General features: G+C 32.9%; 1 protein-coding gene across 3 annotated transcripts in view; it reads right to left on the bottom strand.

Annotated features, from left to right (window-relative positions):
• LOC133325130 (semaphorin-1A) overlaps positions 1-27,053 on the bottom strand; it is a 137,579-nt gene that overhangs the window by 90,095 nt on the left and 20,431 nt on the right. For all 3 annotated transcript variants that reach the window (XM_061533953.1, XM_061533954.1, XM_061533955.1), the window contains exon 2: positions 21,756-21,951. In XM_061533953.1, the coding sequence (XP_061389937.1) occupies positions 21,756-21,951 (196 nt within the window). The remainder of the gene's footprint in view (positions 1-21,755; positions 21,952-27,053) is intronic.

Genomic DNA, 27,053 nt, shown 5'->3' with positions numbered 1-27,053 from the left:
GAAATGCCATACCAGACAGGAAAAGTATAGGCAATGGTAGGCCTGATCACCTGCCGGTAGATCAAAAGCCTAACCTCCTGGAAAATACCACCTCTCATCTCATTATACACCTCTCATATATAAAATCGAACCATTCCTGAAATACTACCGCCAAGTATTTCAGCTTATCCGAAACTGAAAACTGCTCCGAATTAGGGCCTACCACGGAAGACCGCAGCGCTACATTTTCCTACATTCAAATTAAGACGCAATCTAACGAAGTACCGATGAAGTGCACCAAGGTACTCGTTAGTGCGCCTATTAACCGCCCTAGCAAGTGGACCAGAAAATGCTAACAGGACGTTATCGGCATAGGTCAAAAGAAGATCACCAGCGGGAGGAGCCGGAATGTCGCACGAAAAAAATTTTGTACAACATAGGACCGAGCAAAGAACCCTGAGGAACACCAGCAAAAATCGGGAGTTGGCTAGAGAGCCGATCACCCACCCTCAATCTAAAAACGCGATCTCTAAGGAAATTAGCGACCATTCTACATGTTTGACTATCAACAAAGCCAAACGACTGGAATTTATATAAAATTCCATCATGCCAGACTGAATCGAAAGCCTTGGCGATATCTAACGACACAGCTATAGTTCCGTATCTCCTATCGAAACCTTTTCCAACGAAGCTAGTAAAAGCTCTCTCTTCTTTACAACCGCGGACTCTCTATTCACTCGAGGGTTGCAAGTTTTGCATTCCATTGTTACACTGTTACCAACCTCTGCATTGGTGTTATAAAATTCGCATATGTATTTTCCAATATATTTCGATATAAACGCCAAATACAATATGACAAATAAGTGTTGATACGGTCAACAAACTCAACCGAATGTTTAACATTGTATAGGATTGTTACAAAACAAGAAGAAGAAGGTAAAATGACATAAATTAAAATTTGAAAAATCAAAATGACAAAAAGTTTGCTCTCTCTGACAAGAAAATAATATTTTCATAAAAAACAGAAATTGGGAAATTGGCAACACTTTCTGAACACTATTTATATAATATAAGGTACAGGTACAACTTTCGTTGAACTTAGCTCGTCACGCACTCTCGACTGCGGATTTTTTCTAGATCCTTGGTATGTGAACCACTTTCTAAACTTGTTTAAGTATATGTAAAATTTTGTTCTTGGTTTGGAGTGAAATCCTTAATTCAGGGTCTGATAGAGAGCCGATGTTTTTACAACTAAATTACTCTGAAGAGAGTATGATGCAGTCGTTTGCCTAACGGTATGTTAATGACCATGAATGAGTTGATTTCTTTCTAAAAAAATATATGATCTGCTCAAGGCAATTTTAATATGTAGATAGTTGATTATTATTATTTTCTTTTTAATTAGTAAAATTTCTAGTGTAGTAGACAAATTTTTTATGTATTTACTTAAGTTCCCAATTGTTCAGTAATGAAGATTATTTCTTATAAAAAAGATAAACGCAGAAAATATTTTTCAGATCCAGAGAGAAATAAAACAAAATAAATGATGCACTAATTTTAAAACTCAATACGAATTGATGATGACCGAATGTATACATGATTCCCTCAATATGAAACAAACAACATCACTTGGCGTATGTATGTACATAACATCAAAACCATGAATATCACACAATTTTTGCCATTGCGAACTGGACAGCCACGAGGTCATACTACCCATAGCCAAAGACTAAACTAGTTTTTTGTTAAAAAAAATGCAATTAGTATTAATTTTATTGGCAATGTTTTTTCCCTCTAGATCTCTGTTGTTTAAGGCCATTTGAGGGATGGTATAGCAGTCGCTGTTGTAGTATCGCAATGCATTTTCAATTTAAAGAAATATTTGCACTATACGATGATTTTGTGTGTGTGAGAGTGTTTACTTTTTTATTATTTTGTTGGCTTTGGTTGATTCGCTGATTGCTTATTGATGATAAATAAGAGTTTGCACAATTTTTTGTTGGATAATCAATGTTTTTTTCTTTTTTCTTAGTATTATTCTCTGATTATTTTGTACAAATTTTTGAAGTACTGATCAAATTGCCCTTAGGTCGAGTGTGTGCAGTTTTTTTAATATTTAGTTTGAAGTCAACAAAAAAATATTGAAATACTATATTTTTATAATTGTTCGCTGTTTTTAAATATATAAAATAAATTTTAAAAATTACATTTAACCTGACCGAATATAAGTTTATGCCAATGCAAATAATAAGAATAATTATGTATTGCATTCTGAAAGACAGAATAGAAAACAAAGTTTGGCCGGAAATTGTAAAAAAAATATTGATTACCTTCATTTCCTAAATCAACCCATTGAGTTTTAAATTTACAACAATTTAAATCCATTATACATGTTTAACGTCATAAGGTCTTCTAAATGGCATTGACGACATTTTACATTTTTTATGCAAATTAAATATTCAAATATTCAACAACAGCAACAATAAGCTTTTGACCTTAAAATACCAGACATGACTTGCGTGTTTGACCTTTTCAAAAATAAACACACAAAGTACACAAAAACTGCAATGCGTCTCACAAAGTCCCTTTGTTCCAGGGAATCAATTTCTATGTCAAAAAATGAGAAAATAATAAAAATAAAATTTAATTCCTTTAATGCATGCGGTGTGCCCAGACATAAAATAAACGCTTTTTATTTTTGTTGCCAACTGTCGTCGTCGTAGCTAATCAAAAACATTTGCATTATGACGATGCTCGTCGTTCAGCAGCGTCAATGTCGGTCGTCCTTGTTGCATGCCATGAGGCAAGCTAAAAAATACCAAAAAAGGAAAATAAGTCCCTGGATTTGTTTCTGGTAATATGTATAACGCATTAAATGTGAGTCAACAATTTGACCTTTTAAGGTCCTGCTTGACTCCCACTTACAGCGTGACGTTAATGTTTTCACATGATTTGCATAAAAATCGTATTTCACTTCTCTGTATTTGTATTGGGTGGGGAAATAATGTCCACACGTATGCACGTAAGTATGTATGGGAGTTATTGCTATGGTCGTGTGCCTTTCATACATTTTAAATAGGATTAAAATGTGTGTTGAAACGGTAGATGGCTTTATGAACCAAAATCTCTTTATAATCACATTATTTTTTTGTTTTTTTTTTTTCATAAAGTATGCCTGGTTAAGTGTACTTGAGCGATAATATTGTTGGTCAGAATATGACAAGTTAAAGAAAATAAGAGAAAATCATTTAGCAGATTAAAGGCTTTATTTGTTTAGAGGGAGCAATTGCGTTAGAGTATTTTTTTTATTAATTTATAATTTTTGATGGTGGGAGGTGTTTAAAAATCATAATAGTGTTTTGGTAGTATAACTAAACGCACTTGAAATAACTTTTTGCGAATATTTTTGCATGCCCTTCTGCGTAGTTGAAAGAAAATTTTACATTAAATATAGTTCTCATATTTAATCCTGCCATTTCGAGTGCTGTGTTGGTACCTAATAACCACACTCATCCTAACTCCTCACTGGAACATAGGAATCCGAAAATTCCAACTGTGTTAGAAGAGTACATGTCTGGCTCTCGTATGAACTAGGATTATTGATGTCGCACAACAATTAACAAAATGGCGGAACTTTGATTTTTTTTTTTTGGAAAATTACCTATTTTTGACCACAAAATATGTTAAAAAATAAGGGAGTTCTTCACCGATTGGCTTTATTCTAGTTCATACGAGAGCTATACATGCCCAGAGAAAGGTGTACAAAATTTGGAACCGATTGGATTATTAGTTTTTGAGTTATCGTGCCCGCCATACGTAAAACACTGCTTCGAGAAAAACGCGTTTAAAGTTTGAGAATAACTCTTTAATCTCAATCAGACACCCGTTGATTATTTTGTGCATAATTAACATGAATTAGTTCCAAAGTATATCGAAGCTTTGTCTGCATCTACACCAATTTAATCAAAAAGCAAAAACGTCATTCTAGCCTCAATTTGAAACGTTGTGCACATTGTTTTTGCCAATGGGACAAACATTAGGAGTTTTAGATAAATGTTGCACCAATTTATCTAAAATCTTACGAAAATATGAGATCTATATCTAAATTTGAACCGAATTTCAACGAAACTTGCTAGAGATTAATGTATGTTAACTTCAGTACGTTTTGCAAAATATTGCGTCAATCGGCCTAGCTTTGGATCTTTAGTACTCCATTTCCTTAAAATCGGACGAAAACATATATGGAGCTATATGTAAATCTGAACCGATGTCAGTAAAACATGACACTCAAGGCTATACTAACTTCAGTAAACGTTGGATCTTAGTGTACAATTTACATAAAATCGGAAGAAAATGTATTTATGGGAGCTATATCTCAATCTGTATCAATTTTCACGAAACATAGAACACATCATTCTAGTCGTAATTCAGTCCGCTATGAAAAATTTGGTGTAACTCAAAAGAAATATAAATGCTTTAGTGCACCATTTACATTAAATAGGACGAACTTATATATGGGAGCTGAATCTAAATCTGAACCGATTTTCGTGAAATTTAGCAAACATCATGCTAGTCCTAATTCAGTACGCTATGCAAAATTTCGTGCAAATCGAAAGATTTATAGGGACTTTGGTGCAACATTTACAGAAATCAGAACCCATTTTCACGAAACATAGCACACATCATTCTAGACTCATGTCAGCACACTACGTCGATTTTCGTGCAAATCGAAAGAAATGTGGGGGCTTTGGTGCACCATTTACATAAAATCGATTTTCACAAATTTCAATATGGGTTCGTCTTTGTTTTACACTTTAACATCAACAGACGGGTTCTGTTTTTTTTAAAGTTTTTTTAAAGTCCTAGTTTCAGAACTACTCACCACTTATACTGGTAGCGATTAATTTTCGATATTTTGAAAATTTCTGCATATGGTCTATGATCATAGGTAGTTTTAGAAAGAAGTAGTAGTGAAAATGTTATTTCGAAAGGGATAATTGCTGAGCTTTCGGCGCAATGAAAGTCCTCTTTAAACAATTGAGCTATCAATGGTTTTGATAGATACGAATCCCAAATTGTATATATTGAAACTTTCCTTTTGTTGGAAGGTAAAAAATGACCAGTCTTTTCAGAAAATTTTCAGTCTCCGGAACCGGAATTGAAACAAAACATTGGAAAACTGAGACCAGGGCCAATTACACACCGCTGTCAAATATCCAAAATAATACTGGCCATCATGCATTCATTCCATTCTGTTCTGTTTGAGATATCCTCATATTCAAAAAACACTATTTGTTTGGAATGTCGACAGCTGTTGACAACATTTTTTTTGTGTACAATTTGGTGACAGTAACTACAACAACCAAGAATGAATATTACTTATGTAAATTAATTTACATATGCAATTAAATAACGCCGCGCCATTGTATAAACGAAAATATTTTATTCGTTCCTCTATCTTGTCATGTAGAGGACACACACACACTTGCAAAAAACGTTATGATGCTAACAATTTTGTTCGTTTGCATATTCATATAAAATATTATAATAAAGGAGGGGGAAAAACACACACAAAATAAAATTTTCAGATGTAACAAAGAATTTTTAGACTTGTACAAAATGTTAACAATGTTGGTAACTCATATGTCTATTTTCTTGTATATTTTTTCGCAAAATTTAATATCGCCGAAATATGCAATATTTTTTTTTGTTTAATTTACCGCTTGGCATTTTCGTAAAAAAATGTTGAATGCAAACATTATAATAAACAACTTAAATGAAAATAATCAATACGTAGTCCTTCAAAATTGGAATATCCATCTGAAGACAGTATCAACTATTTTCTTTGCAATCAATAGATAAACATATTGACACATAGCATATGACTGTACTATATTTTTTCCATTAATACAATTCAAATAAATGCACAATTTATTTACACCCCATACCAAAAAAATGGCTAGGATATGAAAATATTTATTTGAAGCAAGTGAATAATGAGTGGTATGAGTAAAAAATGTTTATTCAGTAAATATAGTAATTTTTCTTTTTTATTATTATTATTTATTCAGGGTAAAACGTTGCTGGGGAACACTAACGCACTGCAATGCCAAGTAAGCAACCAACCAACTTTTTAATTGAAATATTTAAAGAGCTCTCCGCGTTGTTGTTGTTCTCATGTTTTCTTTTTTCTTACTTGTGCATACAAATCATTGAAATTATTATTATATATATATGTATGTATAACTCTAAAATAATTACGAGATTATGCAATTAAAAAAAGAACAGATATTCATATTTTTTTCTTGTTGTTAATTAAAAAGTGGGGGAAGGGCAGAGAATGTAACGGTCAGGGATAAAATTGCTTTAAAAGGGATAAACTAAACCAAGTGAATTGCAATCATACGCAGAATTAAGCATATCACTTGTAATATAGGGGAAAATTAGAATGAAAAACACTAGAAAAACACATATAATAGGGAAATGATAATTTATTAAAATTATAACTATATAAATTGCGAAGGCGATGAAATATGTAATAATACATTAATTTATTATGAAATACCCTCAGGGTATGAAAAGGATCGTAATAAACCATGAGAATAAATAAATTAATAATTTTTTAAATGAATGAAATAAAATAGTTATTAGGGCGGGCCAAATTTTATGGAGCCGAAATATTGGATTAAAACCTGCTCCTAGGACGATTCTATGGACAATCCTAAGCAATTTTGGTAAAGGAACCATAGGTCCGTTCTCCAGTCTCCCATTTTTCAAAAAATGAAATTTTTCCTATTTTAATTTAAAATTCGACTTTTTATCAATCTTGCCGAAAAACTTGTAAATTTTCTCAGAAAATAAACGAAAATAGTTAAAATATGTATGAAACGACCTCTGGCGTTCATAGGTAAAACTAAATATCAGAAATGAATTTATCGACCCAAAAAAAACCCATATACACATAAAAAAGATAATTTAAATAAAAAATCGAATTTTGAATCAAAATCATGTTATAGGAAAAATTGTTTTTCTTAAAAAGTGGGAGACTCGAAAATCGAGATAGACCTACGGTTCCTTCAACTAGTGTTGCTTGGAATTGTCCATAGAATCATCCTAGGTGCTGGATTTAATCGACAAAAAAGGTCAAGAGGTCGATGGGTTGAACGATGTATCTCCTATTGTCACATTCCATGACTCTTTCACAGCTGATGGGTTTGTGATCTGTGATAGGCCATATTGGTCTGATGCGGGTCTCATCTAAACAGACGATATTGGTTCTGCCATTGCTTCTAGGCCAGCAAAAAAATTAGTGGCCTTGATCGAATACCTGACATAGCACTTAAGAAAACGAATAGCATTGTGTTTAGCTACCTCACAATCTTATTCAACCACTGCCTAAATTTAGGTTATTTTCCTAAGGCGTGGAAACAGGCCATGGTAGTGCCAATTTTGAAGAGAGAATCGCCACCTAACAATTGTGGGAGCTATCGCCCTATTTTCATGCTATCAGCATTCGGATATTATACGTTAATGATAAATTATTGTTTTATCATAGAAGGTATAACACAATAAATGTAAATAACACTGTCTACATAACGTCACAGTGACGTCCTGTAATTCTTACAAAGAAAAAACAATCCTTTGTCGGGTTCAAACCGCTAGATATATAAAAGAAGCTCTACATAATTTTTGAAATGTTTGAACTTTATTTCAAGTTGGTTACCATTTGAGCCCCAAACTTGTTACTTTAAACACACAGTATTACAAAATAGGACGTCGCTACATCATTTCTAATAATTGTTGCTAAAGGCATTTTTTCGAGAATCGAATTTATTTTTTAAAGTAAAACATTCCGAATAAAGAAACACAAAGATGTAGTTGGCGAAACGTACGAGTTGCGTGTGATAGAAATCGACCAGAAAAACAGACAAAAATAAAATCCATTTGATCTTAAAATATTGACCGGTCATTTCCTAAATTAATTAGGAATTTTCGGATTTTGATGTTCCAGCCAAAATAAAGACTTTTCTTTAATTAAAAAAAAAAAACAATAACAATAACAAAAATTATTTTGTAAATAATCGATCGATTAAGCTAGCCGAGAAATGACTATTGGTATATAAAAATTTGGTTCTAGGACCAATATTCTTCGCTTTATGTGGTAAAACTGCGAACGCTACTTTGGTCCACGCGAAAACGTATGCCGAACATGGACTATGGAAATGTTTTTGCAAATAAATGATTCAGTCTGTCAAAAGGTAGACAATACGTTTGGAAAATATACCGAACATCCAATATATGGCGAATTTCATATTCGTACACCCACTAAAAATTAATAATTTACGAAGTATTCAATCCAATGAGCAGATTTTTAAAATTTAATTTAGATTTAGATTCGTACAGAGTCAAAAAAGCTACAAAAAATAAATATATATGCATTCTAGTAAATATTAATACTTTATTGAATATCGTTGTTGTTTTATGACCGCACGTAGACCCCTATTCGGGTGATTTTTGAATCCATTCCATTTTTTAAAACTATTTTCAAGTCCCTTACGTCTCTGGTGCAATAATGTTTCAACTTATTCCTTGGCTGCACTTTGCTTCAAGTTTTACTTTGAAATGTTTATATAGCCCAATATATAGCCCAAATGTTTATATAGCCCATTTTCTTCCAGCATTCCGACTTTTAAATTAATTTTTGTCGATGTAATGTCGCACTGTTTGAGGTGTCCAAACTTACAGCCAGTTCTAGGCCACTTACAGAAGGATCGATGTGGATATGACGACGTAGAATTGATAATTACAACAATAACATAGCATTGCCATCTGTAAGAATATGGGGTTTGTTACCAATATAAGCAAAAAGCGCAATCTAGCTTTTAATTCACGAAGCAGGATAAAATGTTCTTTCTTTCGGATTCAGGCTGAATAATTAATGGTATATAAAATCGACCTGCATTTGAACCAAATTTATAGTGGCAGTCGAGCACTCCTTGCTATGCAGCACCAATATTTCGAATTAAGGGGAACCCCCCATTCACGGTTTCATAAAATTTAATTTTGTATTTTGATTTAACCGAACCTACACTAATTCAAGAATGTCCCTATAATGTCCCTAAGTGAAAACCTCACAAATTTTGAAGATATAGCCGATTTATTGTGTTAGCATCAAGTGACAACAAGAGGGCATCTCAAACTTTAAGGGGACCCCACCCATTCTCGATTTTATTTTTTCAAGATTTTCAACGGGCTGGTAAATCAAAACCAATGCTTGTTAAGGTTTGTAACTTTACACATATATACTTGAAGAATTAAAATAGAAGAAAAATAATTTTCAAAAAATTTTTGTTTTGTTGTTGTTTTTTGTAATTAAAAAACAGTCCTTATTTTTGATGGCGGGCATGATAACTCCTCACTGGAACATCGGAATCCGAAAATTTCAACGGTGTTAGAAAGAGTACATTTTTCGCTCTCGTATGAACTAGGATTATTGACTTCGCTATAAAATTAACAAAATGGTGGACCTTTGAAAAAATATTTTTGGAAAATCGCCGATTTTTTACCAAAACCCAAGTTAAAAAATAAGGAAGATCTTCACCGATTGGCTTTATCCTAGTTCATACGATAGCTATACACTCACAGAGAAACGTGTAAAAATTTGAAATCGATTGGGTTATTAGTTTTTGAGTCATTCGCAAAAAAATGTTTAGAGAAAGACGCGTTTAAAGTTTGAGAAGCCCTTCAGCCGTCACTTGATGCTGACACAATAAATCGGCTATATCTTCAAGAGTTCTTGAGATTTTCATTTGAAATTTTGTAGGGATATTCTTTAAGTAGTGTAGATTCGAATTATATCAACATACTTTTTGACCCCGAGAATGGGGGGTCCCCTTAAACGCGTTTTTCTTCAAACAGCGTTTTTGCGAATGGCGGTCACGATAACTCAAAAACTAATAACCCAATCGATTTCAAATATTGGGACGTTTCTCTGTGAGTGTATAGTTATCGTATGAACTAGGACGATAGTTTGTGGTCAAAAATAGGCGATATTCCCTTACTATAAATTCTGGAAAAAACTACATCGGACACCTGACTACGTCGATTGATACTTAAAGTACAATAAGAATGTATACTTTCACCAAACATATTTTAAGCCTTTAAAAAAAATAATTATTCGAATTGATTTGTCAGAAAAAACCTTGTAAATATTTCTTCTCACAATCAAACCGAAAAAATACAAACGCTTTAAGTTATTTTTTTTGTTATTCCATAAATAAATTTTAAATGCATAAGTAAACTATATTTCACATTAAAGGTAAATACCATTAAAATCCATGCCAAGGATCATTCTATAAAATCCATTGCCAATAGCATTTATACACATGACTTCACCACGTATTGAAATTGCTTCATTAACGAAAGACAGGACACATACAGTATGAAGAAGAAAAAAATGTGTTTGATACACAGTATAAATGATAAATTACGGTTGAAATCATTAAATTTCCGTCAAAGGCTACAAAAAACCAAGAAGGAAAGGAAATAAAAACACAGAAGAATAAGGAGAAGTGTTAAGGAAAAAACCGGAAGATATTTTGTATGTGTAACATGTAAATGACATGCCCAATAAATATATGTGAGTGTGTGTGTGGCAACTGTGACAGTTTTGTTATCACCCTCCAGGATGACAGGATATGCAAACGTACATTTATATCTTCATATAAATGTCCACAACAATATGCTTACAAATATATATTTAAAAAAGGAAAAATGTAAGAATGTCGTGAATGTTAACAACAGATGCAGTTTGCGAACAACATTAACAATGGAAATTCTACAATAATGATACAAATAAAAAATGCATATATTTTTTTGAGTATGGTGTGTTTAATGTAAAATTAATGATTTTTATAGATTTGTTTACCAATAAGAATGGAAAATGCAATAATGATTATATAATATCGCAATATTAGAAAAATACAAATCGTTTATAAAAATGATAATGTTCCCACTAGGACTAAATATAATTCAATTCTCCAGTATATATTGAACGATAAAATTTTGTATTTTACCAGCTATATATTTCTATATTGATTCCTAATATATAATCCGAGCGAATAATTTCAGTCATTTAAAATATTTTTTAGCCAAAAATTCGATTTTTTTCAATTTATATGGATTCACGTCTCATTGGCACTGTATAGTCTTGATGTCAGTTCGAAAATTCCTCCTTCGACTTTTATCAATTGTCAATGTTGATTCAGCGCTGCTGCCATTCTTAAGGTGTGTTCTTTCATCTTCAATCTGTTTGATCGTCTTTTGTTTCTTGAATTTTGTTCGTTGCATCTGTTCGAAGTATTGCTTGTGCTTTTAATACTTTGTTATTTTAAACGTTCGTTTTTTCCGATTCATTGAAGCTGTGAACTCATCACCAGAAACAGAAAATTATATAAAAAAGAAAATGACTACCAAATGGTTGGTTCTCTAGTGCTTCTTTTTCATCCTCCTTTACTTACTTTAATGATTCTTCCCGTCTCGTTTCATTCTCGGCATCATTATAATAGTGATTTTGTATTCGCAGAAAATCGAACAGGCAATAAGAAGAATCCTTTGAGATGAATGTTGAATATTTTGTTGTCTATAAAGGGGGAGTATAAGCTACGAAATGTAGCCATGTGAGGGAACAATTAATAGAATAGTTAGAATAGATTTCCTAGACGAGTCTAAAACTTGGAACTTTAAAGACGAGCTATCGATATTGTTTTATTGAAACTATATTTTAATACTTTCATACCACCAATCTTATTGTTAATGAGGGTATAGATACTTTTCTACGAAAAAAACGGGTCTCATCGAAACTTGGAGTCCAAAGTGTATATATATGTATACCCTCATTAGCCATAAACTCGGGGTATGAATATGTTGGAGCTTTAAATCCAAAATATCGATTTTAGACCCCATGTTTCTTTCGACTACACCCGCTTCAGACAACTCGGAAACGATTTACAAATATCCATCGCCCTTCTGTTAGACTGGTGACCATGAAAACTCTAGAAGGAATTAAACGTATTTAGCCAAACTTTGCACATCGTTATACTTCTTCGAAACAGAGATTAAGTTCGAAAATAGGAAATTTCGGTCACTTTTTCAGATATATGGGAAATATGGTTAAAATGTTGCTAAAAGTTAATTTTATAATATAATGCGAACGGAGTATCCGATTTCAACCAAAGTGTGCACAACCTTATCGGTCCACTCCTTCTAGAAACACTTCCAACATTTGAAATTCCAACTTTTGCCAAATCTACATCAATGCTAAAGATGGGTCAATTGGATTACCTCGTTTGGTACTAGATTAGACGCTTAACTAACATCGAAACACGTCTTATAGTGGGGTTACCGTTATATGAGCAGGGTGCGAAAAATTATTAAAACACGCTCTTTCTCACGAATGCTCACGGCGAGAATTCGAATGTTTTCAATTTATCGCGAATGATATAGTTACAATGAATGCACAAGCATTTGCATTCTCTCGCGAATGTTCGCATTGTACGAAAATGTTCGCGAATTCTCGCGAGCACTGTTAAAAACAACAACAAACAAAAATATAAATTTCATATTTTTATATTATAAAAACACACACAACAACGAAAGAATGTGTGTGGAACAGCGGTCGGCAACAAATACATACGCATTTGTTTGGTCCCCCACACACAAAGTTTGTGAGAGTAACTCTTGCTCTCTCGAAAAACTTCGTCTGCAATAATACATTCCTACGATCAAAATCATGAAAACAAGCGATCCCACAACCATCTTCATCCACAGCTCAAACGAGACTGATCGGTGGTTGTTTTCTTTCGCGCTCTTTCCGAGTGCACATGTGCGCTCACGAACGTTTGTTGTTATGGTTGTTGCCGTTTTGAGCATTCGCGAGAATTAGGGAATGTTTGTTTTCATTCGTGAGCAGTGTTGCCGTTTGAAAATGTTATTTCCGCCCAAAATTTCCCCAAAAAGTGCCCAAAATCAACAATTTATGCCCAAAAATTCAAAAAGTATACACTGACGTTAAATATTAAAAGCAAGGGTCCTTTTTGTTCTAATTTTTTTCCATTTACAAATGACCATTTGTCAGTCCAGTCATCCGGTGCGCACGATGTCTTTCGAAAGAAGTAACCGATCTCATCCAAACTTAGCACATCATCACATATCTTCCAAATTTAAATCAAGTTCGGAGATGGAGAAACCTTCTGCGTCGAAATTTTTTTCATTCTATATCAGATGAACGGAATATCTGATTCAAACATTCTACCTACTTTTACCAAACCTAAATCAAGTTCGAAGATGGGAACCCACGGGTCATTACTTCAGGTCAACATATTAAAAGGTTGTAAATATTGATTTGATGTATTGTTTGTACATGGTAATATTTCACCAAATTTGCATTTAATCCGAATGTAAATAATGTGTGGTCTAAACATGAAAGACCTTAATACTTATACTTAATATAAATTTTGGTGCAATTATCGGTCACAATATAATAAAAAAGTTCCACCTTGGCTATAGAGTAATTTCAAAACCTAGATTCAGGGTATATATATGTCGAAAACCGACTGAATGACCTAAAACAAAACTTAGCATATATCAATATAGACCTACTTTAGTACTCTGTGCAAAATTTTGTCTCAATCGGACCAATATTGGGAGTTTGGTGTACCATTTACATAAAATCGGACAAAACTATAAATGGGAGCTATATCTAAATCTGAACCGAGTTCGTCCTTTGGCCAAATAAGTGCTATGTGCCAAATTTCATCCAAATCGGATTATAAATGCGACCTGTACTTTGTTTACAATTTAACATCAACCGACTGACGGACATGCATAAATCGACTCAGAAAGTGATTCTATGCATATTCTGAAAAGGAACATATGCACAAAGACATAATACACGGTACCATAGTGAGGTGAAAGGTATAAAAATGGGGTTATATGGAGACTACCCCCGAAAGGGGGGGGGCGAATATTAATAATTATTGGGAGACGTGTTACCATATACGACGGCGGTTGAAAACCAAAATACCGAAAATTGCGGGTACCCTTAATTTAGTGGAGAGATTTGCTACCAGTGTTGCCGTTTGAAAATGTTATTTCCGCCCAAAATTTCCCCAAAAAGTGCCCAAAATCAACAATTTATGCCCAAAAATTCAAAAAGTATACACTGACGTTAAATATTAAAAGCAAGGGTCCTTTTTGTTCTAATTTTTTTCCATTTACAAATGACCATTTGTCAGTCCAGTCATCCGGTGCGCACGATGTCTTTCGAAAGAAGTAACCGATCTCATCCAAACTTAGCACATCATCACATTTCTTCCAAATTTAAATCAAGTTCGGAGATGGAGAAACCTTCTGCGTCGAAATTTTTTTCATTCTATATCAGATGAACGGAATATCTGATTCAAACATTCTACCTACTTTTACCAAACCTAAATCAAGTTCGAAGATGGGAACCCACGGGTCATTACTTCAGGTCAACATATTAAAAGGTTGTAAATATTGATTTGATGCATTGTTTGTACATGGTAATATTTCACCAAATTTGCATTTAATCCGAATGTAAATAATGTGTGGTCTAAACATGAAAGACCTTAATACTTATACTTAATATAAATTTTGGTGCAATTATCGGTCACAATATAATAAAAAAGTTCCACCTTGGCTATAGAGTAATTTCAAAACCTAGATTCAGGGTATATATATGTCGAAAACCGACTGAATGACCTAAAATAATACCAGGAAGCGGAGCAGAATATTCAGACGTGGCAGACCATACAATACCCTACACACAAACACTAAATATACATTTTCAGTCACGTTTGTCCACATATGAACATTTTGGTATATCCGACTACATACGTCAAGATAGTTGAAATGATTTCAAAGTACAAATTATTTATTTTATTTCATATGTTCGTGGAAAAACATGTCCACCATAGAATGACATGATCTTCGATGCCCATATCCTCTTTCCGGTTAAATTAAATGTTTTTCAGATCATACATATGGTCTATAGAGCGATTAGAATCAAACATAAACATCCATGATTTTTTTCCCGTGTAAAGTTTAGTCTTGTTCGGGTCATAATTGTGATCTCGAGAGCGACCAGAATTACAGACAAAAGTAAAGTTTTAGATCCATTTGAACATATAAGAGTCGTCTTTGGATAGAACCTGATCCACATACAAATGGCGATTAATCCATACAAATTATAATGGACAGGCGGAAAAACAGGTCTAAATCGAATCAGCTAGTCGAAATATATCGGTGGTCTTGGAGCAATTATTTCGCAGTTTTACAAATTCTTGGGACAATAAAATTTCTCACAACATATTTGTGTAGGGTAAACAAATATATAAAAAAATTTAATGTTCCGGAAACGAAAAAATGCCCAAAATCCGCCCAAGTCCAAAATTTTACAATTTTTATGCCCATTTTTGGGCATAAATGCCCACTTTCGGCAACACTGTTCGTGAGAGAATGTCAGAATGAATTTCAACCACCAAACGAAACGAACGAACGTTGTTGTGTGCTCTCACTCGTTTGTTATGTTTGTGCGACCATTCTTTGGCGAATGTTCGTTTGGTAAAGAATTTATCGCCATAAATGCATTCTTAAAATGAGCACAAAACGAAAAGAATGCATTTTGAATCATTCACGAGTGAATTTTTGCGCACCTTATATATGATGTTACATTAACTGAAGATCAATATCGATATTTTTTTGGTAGTATAAAATACCAAATTCTGTAGAAAAACGTGTCCCAAATTTTCAATATATAAATAATTTTTATGGCGGAGATTTGGTGATAACGTTGTGAGAACCCAAAGTACCAAAAAATCCCCATATAGGGGGGTACCATATTATGGGGCTACATTTAAATTTGTGTAATTCAATGAGAACCCAAAATTCGAAATTATAGCCAAATCGGTTGGGAGGTACCGTTATATGCGGGCTACACCAAAACGTGGACCGATATATCCAATACATGCAATACCAAACATCCTAGGAGTATTAGTAATGTCTGTGCAAAATTTCAGAGAAGATCTTAAAAAATGCAATCTCTATCGTGATTTCAACAGACAGACGTCCCTGTGTTAATCGACATAGAATTTTATTCTGATCAAGAATATATATATACTTTGTGGGAGCATTTTTCGAGGTGTTACTAACGGAATGACATTTTAATATACACTGCACCTTTTGGGCGGAGGATATACAAATACTCCTAGAACCCCGAAAGTACCAAAAAATGTGCGGAACATTTGGAAAATATTCTGCCTAAAGGCATTTTATCTTTGAAATACCGAAACACTTATATAGCCATAATGATTGAAGCATGAGGCCAGAACCCAACATAAGGTAAGGGACTATGAGAAAACATGGACCTACATTGGAGTTTTTCTACGAAAAAGTATTTTATCTACCAAAACTTTAATTTAATTTTATAATGCGTTCGAAATAAGAGATAACCTGATTTTTCATGTTTTTAATTTTTGTATTATTCCAATTTTCAAGTACAATATACACACGCAATAAATCTCAATGATCCTATCTACCATTTTGTATTAGCTATTAAAACCAACACCTCCAGCATTTCAAGTACCGGTAATTTATGGCTAATAATAACCAAAAAGAGACCCAAATACATTCCACAAATCCCATAAACTATGACCAGAAGAAAGTTTCAATGGCAATTTATGAAAATTATTGATCATAACTTGCAAGTAACTTAAACAATTTACCACACATCGATACTGGACATTGCTGAAATGAAAGTTCAAGGGGGCTACCAAAATAGACACCATTAAAAACAAGCAAACAAACAAAGTTTGAACTTGTGTTTGTGTGCCAATTGAATTCTGGTCATGTTATCCTGCAACCAAACGTAGAAAATTGATAATATATTGTATATTTATTTTACTATAAAATATGGAGTTGAGGGCAAAGAGTCCTTATTACATGGGACAGTTGTTGTCCACGCCATTTTTTAAACAGAAACCTTGATAATACTAAATACATAAGACAATCACGAATAAACAATAAAATTAATATAGACTAATATTTAGACACAACATGAAAGAGAGGGAGGGAAACAAATAAACAAACAGACACAACAAAAATGTCATAAAAATATCTAGAATATTAAGCGTAAACACGAAATGATGGAAACAAATCGTTTCCTTAGTGGCTTTATGACAACACCAACCAACCAGCCAGCCAGCCATTCACACAAACAAGCAAACAAAACGGCCATAACAAAAATGGCTAAAAAACCATTATCTGAAGTGTTCATGTAAATGTGATAAAAATATTTATACATTTCCCAAAAAAACAATAAAAAGAGACAAATATTTATTCTCGCTCTGTCATCGTCAACTTTTCAAAACTCACACTCAAACAAACGAAAAAAATAAGAAAAGTCAATAAACAAAATTGTTTGTTGGCTTTTCCTCAACCTACGGAAAATGTGCAAAAAAATTGCAAAATTTTTAATATTTACAAATTATGATGGTTTCGTTAAAACAAACAAAAACAAATAGCTCGGTGGTTTTTAAACATCGTCCCCCTTTTTTATATAACTTTTTTTTTTTGTTCGCATCGTAACAGTTTTGATTTTATTTTGTTGACGTATGTTTGTATATAAGAACCAGTGATAATTTACAATAAATCTGTTGTGGTGGGAGCGGGTGACTTTGTTGACAATAACCCGAAAATGTATGATTTCATGTGATGGAGTTAAATGGATTTTATTTCTGATGAAAATGAATGCGTGATGTGATTTATACAAACAAATCGCAAATATTTGTAAACATTTCGAAAATGGCACTGTGAAATAATAACGAATAGAGATTTAAGAAAAAGTTGTCATGTGTGGGTGTAAATAAATTTTAAATGGATAAGTAAAAAGGATGTTCGGTCGGGCCGACCTTTTAAAACAATTTATAACGAGGACGGCATTCAAACTAATTAATAGCAATAATTTGTGGGGTGTTATCACATTAGAGCCAACCAGAGATAGTCCGTGTGAAGAATTTTTAGGTTTTCGACTGTCAAAAAGGTGTAAACGTTACAGTTATCATATACAGTTATTTCCAAGAATATATATTATTCTTACATATACCTGACTATTCCTTACTAGAACTGATTAAAAAATTCTTAAATTTTTGGACAAGAGAAGATTTTCTACACAATGAGAATCCAAATACAAAATTTAGTTTAAAGCTTTATAGCAAAAAGTGGGCCGATATAAGCAATTTTAAATATCAAACATGCTATGAGTAGCTAGAATGTATGTACAAAACCAGTAAGGAAAGAAGTAAAGTCGGACTGGGCCGACTATGTGATACTCTTCACCACTTTGGGTATAGTTTACATATGTATCATAACAGACGACGCGTTTTGTTATAAATCTATATCTGAACCGATTTCAGGGAAACTTGCCAGAGACTAATTTATATAACATCAGTACGTTGTGTCAATCGGCCTAGCTATGTATCTTTTCACGAAACTTAGCACACATCATTCTGGACCCAATTCAGTACCCTATGCCAAATTTCGTGCAAATCGAAAGATATATAGTTTTTATGTCGATATCCTTACCTTAGAGAAAAATGATTAAAATATATATGGGAGTTATATATAAATCTGACCCGATTTTCTCGAAACTTGGCATACGTCATTCTTGAACTAATTCAGTACATAATGCCAAATGTCGTACACATCGAAAGATATATGGGGACTTTGGTGCTCCATTTACCTTAAATCGGACGAAAATATATATGGGAGCTATATCATAAGGAGGACATTCAAAATAATTAAAAGAAATAATTTGTGGTGGGGTATCAATTTAGAGCCAACACGGTTAAAAATATATCTGATATCCGCAAATATTAAAAAAAAGTGTGCCCATATTTAAACAATCTTACTCCGATATCTATCGTGATTATGCCGAAAAGTGTGCCCATATTTAAACAATCTTACTCCGATATCTATCGTGATTATGCCGAAAAGCCGACAGGCCAACATGGCTAAATCCATCCGAAATAATAAATATCATCTGAAATAGTGAATCTACAAAAAATGCTGGATTCTAAGTTTAAGATCATCAGATACAATAATTTAATCATTAACACTAGAAAGACTGGAATTTTGTATATACCTATATTGCCGAAAAGCGGTCAAAATGACCTCATTCTGAAAGAATTTTTATTATGTAAAGAAAATTTTTTAAACTTATTTTTTAATAATTTTTACATTATTTACAATCATATAAAAAGTTGTTATTATTTGTTTGCGGTGGGAGGGCTCACGAGATTCTCTTTTAGAAAAATAAGAACGCGAGTCAAAATGTTCGAAAAAGTGTAAGTGTTTACTCTAATAGTGAAATCGACTGGAAATATAAAATTGATTTTTGCCTATTTGTGTGTTCGTTTGTGTGTCTAGAGTAACAAACGTGTTTTCGTGTTGTTGTACTGATCTGGTCATATAAGAAATTTTCTTTATTCAATAATAAAAGTAATTTGGTTATTTAAAATTTCCCAAGAGGTCAAAATGACCGCTTTTAGGCAATATTAATACGGGAAATGAAAGAGGGGAGGGAGCACCAACAATGATTAATAAACGTAGTTCTATGTGGTACAAAAAGTCACAAAATTTTAAAAAGCTGTATCATAATATACCCAATTGTTTTTGTACTTGAAATTAAAAAACGGTCAAAATGATCGCCTTCGGCAATCTAGTGTTAAGGACGAAAGAATATTTAACGTCATTGGTGGAAGAATTACAAATATGACCCGTTAATGAATACCACGTTCCTGTACGAACATGGGATCGATTTATTTTGTTCTACTTTAGAAAATTTGGCATCTAATCCACTTCCGAACATTTTTATTACTCCGACATTTCTATTAGAATGTTTGACTTTTTCTTTATCATAAATGTACTCAGTACTTTGCTGTTTTGTTTAGTGGAAATGGAATAAAATCGATAGGGAGGGTCAGTTAACTATTAAGCACACAATTACTTCCATGTGATTGGTAATGCTTTATAACGCCTATAACCTTAATCGGTTGACTAAATGATGGATTGGATAAAAGTAGATAAAAAGATTATGAAAACATGCGTATATCGATTTCTTGTCTTTGAGGACCCTATCTAAAATCTTATAAATGAGCTGCTCAGTGCACACATCGATTAACTCTCTAAAACAAAAAGTTGAGAAAAGCGATGACTTCAACCTCATAATGTAGAAAGCATAACGGCGATAATCTTGATTATTCAGGAAAGATTTTTAAATATATTTTTAGTATAATTTTAAGTATAATTTTTAAAATAGTAGACTTAATCAATGTGTGCTTTGAACGCCTCAAACGACAGTTTATTAGAATATTTAGAGGTTAACAAATCTTTAGATTACGATTCTAGAAAATAAGGATTAAAAAGGCTCAGAAGGACTCGAGATATAAGGAGGATATGCTTTAACAAAATAGTCAACATTCACTTTGACTGAAGACATGTGATCTCAAAAATAACTTGCAATAGCAGCAAACAAAGATATTCAGATCCATAGAATAAATACTAGTTCGAATTAGGACATACAAATTGTTTTGATGGACAAGCTGACTTTTCAAGGGCTTAAACATTCTTATGATATGTATAATAACTTATAGGAATCCATTAAGCTTTTTATATTTTCTAATTTTAAGTCTTTGTCAGTTTTGACAACATTTAAAATTTAACCGAAAAATCCCAATCAATCCACTGTTCTGACAATCGAAAACATCCCACGATGTTTGTTCTTATAAATTTGCGAAAAAAAATAAAACCCGTCAATGATTGCTTTTCATATGTGCGGTTATAGTGACTACTTATCACACACCAACAACAACTACAACAACAAAAACAGAAAGACAATCAACGGCGCAAAAATGTATCCTTTCTGTTTATTGTCAGCACTCATAAGAGAGTAATGGTATTTCCTTTTTGCAAAAAGGACGAACAAAAAATCAGAAAATCCAAACATAAATAAATGGAATGACAAATGTAGTGGGAGTTAGTGGCGTTTTTATACACACATAAATACATACATACAACGGGGAGTATGTATAAAACAAATATAAACAATAAAAATTTGCAAATATTTATTATGTTTTATATTTTTTAGCGATGCAACCACCATCGCCTCCACCATCAGGCGGTGTCGGAAGAAGCATAGGCAAAGCCCCGACGACCATGTAACATAATCAACAACACATTGCAAAGGCTACCATATGATTTACAAATATTTTAACATCCTATACGTGGTGATTTTTCGCTTATCTTTGGGCCGTATGGATCAACGTCATCATCATCATCGTAAATTCTACTATTTTGATATTCATGACGGGTATAGCCGCACATGGATTTTGTTGCTGTTGTTGTTGTTTGGGCTTTAGTGGTTGGTCGTTGGGGGCCATATGTAAATATAACATTGTATAAACCACCAAAGTTAAGAGATGAAAAACGAAAAAAAAACAGCAACAAAATCCCCATAACACTTATTTACTTTTTCTGTGTGTTCTCCCTCCTTTATATTTGTTTGTTTTTTAATTCATTATAGCCGGAATAAAAAATATATATATAACAAAATGCGTAAAATTTGTATATTTTTAATAAAATAAAAAAATAAGTAACACAGACTGGAATGGCAAATGATGGATTAAAGCAATGGTACTCACCAGCAAATACCGATGTAGAGTTGTGTTTCGGATCGTATGGACACACAGCCTGGCCATTTTTAGTTGCCTCCAGGGTATAATTGTTCTCGTTGATTATATAAGTGTGACACAGGGGACGAAATGAATTTGTACCGCATACAAATAAACGTCCTGGCGAAGTCACGACCATGATGCGTATATAATTTTGGCACGCCTCCTGCAATGGACAAAAAAATAGAAAAGAACAAATTAAAAAAATGTATATCCCATACACCACCATCACCATCATCGTTATCGTCAGGACATCATAGTTTAAAATGTGTCAACAATTTATTTCCTCCACAACACAGAGTAACGAAATGTGTATTCAACTCTGTTACCTTTTTAAATTGAAAACGGAACTTGAACATGGAATTGCAAATGTACAAATTTATATATTGTGCCTGACATATGATTATAATGTCCGGTACTAATTGCCTGGGTATTTTATATGCATTTTTCATAGATGTTGATTTTAATTATTGACACGTGTCAATAACTTTCATAAAGACTAATGAATGTAATAGTATTTGGACTGGATTTATTATAAGTCGTCCTAATGAATTTGCAAGTAGAAAATTGGTTAAAATTCCAAGAGAGATTTTGTGGATGTCTTTTGAAGATATAAATTGTCATTATTTCTTTTCTATGGACGTTTAATTGATGTGTTGGAAAAAAATTCTCACAGAGAAATGGCGGCCTGGCCCGCGGAAATTTTATATCCTCCATGATGTGGTTCACATTCAACATACATATCTTTAAAAAGTCGGGACCTTTATATGGAGGTAGATAGATTCAGTAATGTCGATCGGTATACTATAAGGAGGGTATTGGACCAATACTTTATGTTATTACAAACTCTCGGATTTATATAAAAATAGTTTACAAACCTTAAAAAGTAACTAAAAAAGAATCATAAAATTAGAATGTCACTAACAGAATTTCAAGATCATTATTGTATATAAAATCAGGAACAGTTTCGGGATTTTTAAAATAAAACTAATAATAAACTAAATATTCGATCGGAGCTTTAACACACACACGTAAAAAGGAAAAATAGACTCACATTTAACGAATATTCACACTGAATCGAGTATCCTTGAAATAGTAGTTAATCATTATTTTCTAGATTCACCTTCTAACCTCCATTTCAGTCTATTTTTCAGCGCATCTTTACTCAATAATGGACAATAGAACTGTAGACATGACAATTTCAAACAAAAACAACCATAAAAAAAAAAAAACAAAAATAGTCGAACTTAAAATGAACCACATTCAAAAGAAACAATAGAGTCAACGGATTCCACCTTAAATCCACTTAAAATAAGCTTTACTAACAAGGCAAAACAACCTCCAACATTGAGTATGTATGAAACAACAACAAAAGCAAAAAAAACGGAAAAATATTGTTCTAGAATTCCTGTCAGAAAAGGGACGATTGTTGGGTAGCTCCGTGTATAGTAGATAAACAAGAGGATCAAAGGTAAAGAACGAATATTTCCGCCCCAATGTTTTGTTTTGCACAGATAGTGTGTGAGAGAGAGAGAGAGAGAGAGAAAACGAACTCAAAGGTAACATGAAACGATTGTTGTTGCTGTTATTGCAATACATATGCATTTTACATGAATATATCAGAACACATACTACTACGCTGAATGACCTTACAACTGGGACTACTAACTGAATACGAGGAATTAAACTATGCAGCTGTTATGGCCAAAGGATTTAATAGAATATATTAGATTAAGCGGAGGTAATATTTCATGATAGTTTTATACTCCCCACAATAAGGTTGAGTGTATATTAAATTTGTCGTTCCGTTTGCTACACCGAGAAATATTCAGCGGAAATTCAATAAAGTATATATGACCATAAAAAAATGAGATATTCGAAATTTTTTGTACTTTTTTAAACCGAATTGGCTCTAAATTTGTATCATGTGTTTTCATTATGTATTACTTTTTAATATTAAAGCACTCTTTAAAATTGCCTGTAATTTGGTATTTCGAATTTAAATAGGTTAGCAAATCTTCCCACAAAAAATTTATCAACATTGGGTCACTTTTTACGAAATTCTCCATATAACGGTATCAGCTATTATTGGGTATTTTGAGGATTATGGGCCCGTTTATTAGGCCAATTGTCTGTAATTTCGTTCTCATCGTGTGTTCAATCTTCCTACCAAAAAGTTATCATGGCACAGCCTATGCAATATATAATGATACCGAACAACTATAGACATTTTATAGGGTGGAGGGCCGAACTTACTTTTCTTCGTTTTTTTGTATGTTTTTTTTTTGTTAACAGGTAAAAGGAGAATATGCATAGAATCACTTTTTAAGTAAATTTATGCATGTCCGTCCGTCCGCCTATCCGTTTGTCAATGTTAAATTGTAAACAAAGTACAGGTCGCATTTATTGTCCGAATTGGATGAAATTTGGCACAGCTCATCTATTTGGCCCAAGGACGAACCCTATGGAAATTGGGAAAAATCGGTTCAGATTGAGATATAGCTCCCACATATATTTTCGTCCGATTTAAGGTAAATGGCGCACTAAAGTACATATATATCATTCGATTTGTACGAAATTTGGCATATAGTACTGAATTAAGTCTAAGTTTATTGAAAATCGGTTCAGATATAGCTCCCATATATATTTTCGTTCGATTTTATGTAAATAGTGGTCCAAAGTCCCTATATATCCTTCTATTTGCATGAAATTTGGTATGGCGTACTGAATTAAGTCTAAAGTGATGTGTGCTAAGTTTCGTGGAAATCGGTTCAGATTTAGATATAGCTCCCATATATATTTTCGTCCGATTTTATGTAAATAGTGCACCAAAGTCTCTATATATCCATCGATTTGCACGAAATTTGGGATAGAGTACTGAATTACGTCCAGAGTGATGTGTGCGAAGTTTCGTGGAAATCGGTTCAGATTCAGATATAGCTCTCATATATATTTTCATCCGATTTTATGTAAATAGTGCACCAAAGTCCCTATATATATTTCGATTTGCCCGAAATTTGGCATAGCGTACTAAATTTAGTTTCGGGAACATCGGTTCAGATTTCTATATAGCTCCTATATATATTTTCGTCCGAGTTCATGTAAAAACTGTACCAAGTCCCTATATATCCTAGGATTTCCACGAAATTTGGCATAGCATTCTGAATGAAGTGTAGAGTGATGATTGTTAAGTTTCGGGAAAATCGCTTCAAACTCCTAATGTTTGTCCGATTAACACGAAATTTTGCACAACGTATCAAAATGAGACTTGTATGACTCTAAATAAGCCCGAATGAAATTAAATTTATCATAGGTTGCAGAAGGGCATGAATATGTTCCTTCGAGGGAACGTTGACATGCAATTGTAAGGATACATATGTACAACACACCCCAAGTGGTGAAGGGTATCATATAGTCGGCCCAGTCCGACTTTACTACTTTCCCTACTGGTTTGAAATGCCAGCATTTTATTATTTTACGGGTTTACTAATAATTTGTATATTTCCTTATATCAATATTTTCATAATATTTGTAAATTCAACAGGAGTTAAATTTTTCTAAACATAGAAGATGAGTAGATCAAAAAATGTTCCCAAATGAAAATGTTGTCAGCTCCAAACAGTGCAGGGATTTGGGAAGTGTATTTTTATTTCCTATTAAATATGAACACCAAATTAATGAACGTTAAATTATAACACCTACGAATTATGTTGGAGAAATTTGAATCTTTATCGGCTCGTTCGATTAGAATATATGGCAGAAATGAGTCGCTTTTTTTGAAAGTGGTTTAAGACAATTTTAGATTCTGATACAAATCCAGAGTTTCTAGAAAATTTTACAGAACATATTACTTATATATTCTATCATGTTAAAGGGCACAAATCCACGAACAAAATTGGTACCAATAAACAATATTTTTGAAACATATTCAACCCAAACCTTTTAATATCTTAGAACGGCTATGTGAGTACCAGTGTATGTGTCGAAAAAATAGGTCAACCTAGTACGGGAGAGGGGAACACATTTAAACAGCACCCACAAAATCTCGGTTCAAAAAATTGTCCGACCCGTAACCATTCTTTTGTATATCGCAACCTTGTTTTTCAGCCGAGTCAACAACTTTGGTTAGCTTTTTCAGTTGAGAAGATGAGTAGATGTAGAAGAGTGGACGTGTCTTCGCAGTACTACTGTAAAATTTTAAATTTTTTTGTTGTAAGGGCGCAGAATGAATTTATAGATCGTTTTCTTTCGTCAAATTTTGCAAGGGTTTTATTTTTCACATCACATCTTCCAGCAGCATGAATTGAAACCTAAGTACTGGATTTCTTTCTTGAATTTTTTACTAATATCATATTTATGAGTAATTTTTTGAATATATATTTGTGAAAATTATTATAAATTCAAAGCTCAGTTTTGAAAATATACAATACTACGATGTAAAATCAAGTCTCGAAGCAACTGAGTAAAATAATCCAATTTGATCATACAATCCTTATTACAATATATGAAGTAAACTGATATTCGGCATGCCAACACAGTGCTGTACAGATAACACAGTTTACCAATACCAATGCAAACTTTGATGCATACCATTGTATTCCAATACACACACTCACACTCCCATATGTATGTGGAAACAGTTGCAAACTAACAAAACACATAAAAACGATATGGCCGACATTTTTTGACCCTTTTTCCCGGAAATACTTGCACAGCTTAACATGATAGTTATAAAAAAAATATATACCCCACGCGTACACACAACTTCAATCTAGAAAAAAAGAAATGCACACATAACAAACGGATTCGAAACAGAACACAGAACAACTACATGAAAATCCACGGTGAAAATATATAAAATATTTCATATGAAATGCAATGCATTCGAGAGCAGCAGAACTCAAAATGAAAACAGAAACAGTTTCGCTCTGTTTTTTACAAACGAACTAAAACTTAATGAATGACTGAATCTGAATACTAAAATATCCTCTTGTTTGAAACAGAACAGCAGCAGCAACAAACACACACTCTCTCACACACACACACACTCGTCTCTATAGGGAAAAGAAAACAATAAAACTAAACAAACAATTTGATGTGCCAGATAAAAAAATAACAACTACACGTTTGCGAAGAGGCGAAACGTTACGTGAAACTTTTTTCGCTTTTGCCATCTATGTGACATGTTTTAAATTATTTTGAAAATAAAAAACGAGAACAACATCAACAAAACTAACAAAAAAATAGTTACGGATAGTATAAACTAAA

The sequence above is a fragment of the Musca vetustissima genome, unplaced genomic scaffold (genome assembly GCF_032173495.1).
Source record: "Musca vetustissima isolate MV318-11 ecotype Yass unplaced genomic scaffold, APGP_CSIRO_Mvet_v1 utg17705, whole genome shotgun sequence".
Lineage (NCBI taxonomy): Eukaryota > Metazoa > Arthropoda > Insecta > Diptera > Muscidae > Musca > Musca vetustissima.
The sequence above is the reverse complement of the archived record's forward strand: the minus strand, read 5'-3'. Positions and strand labels throughout refer to the sequence as shown.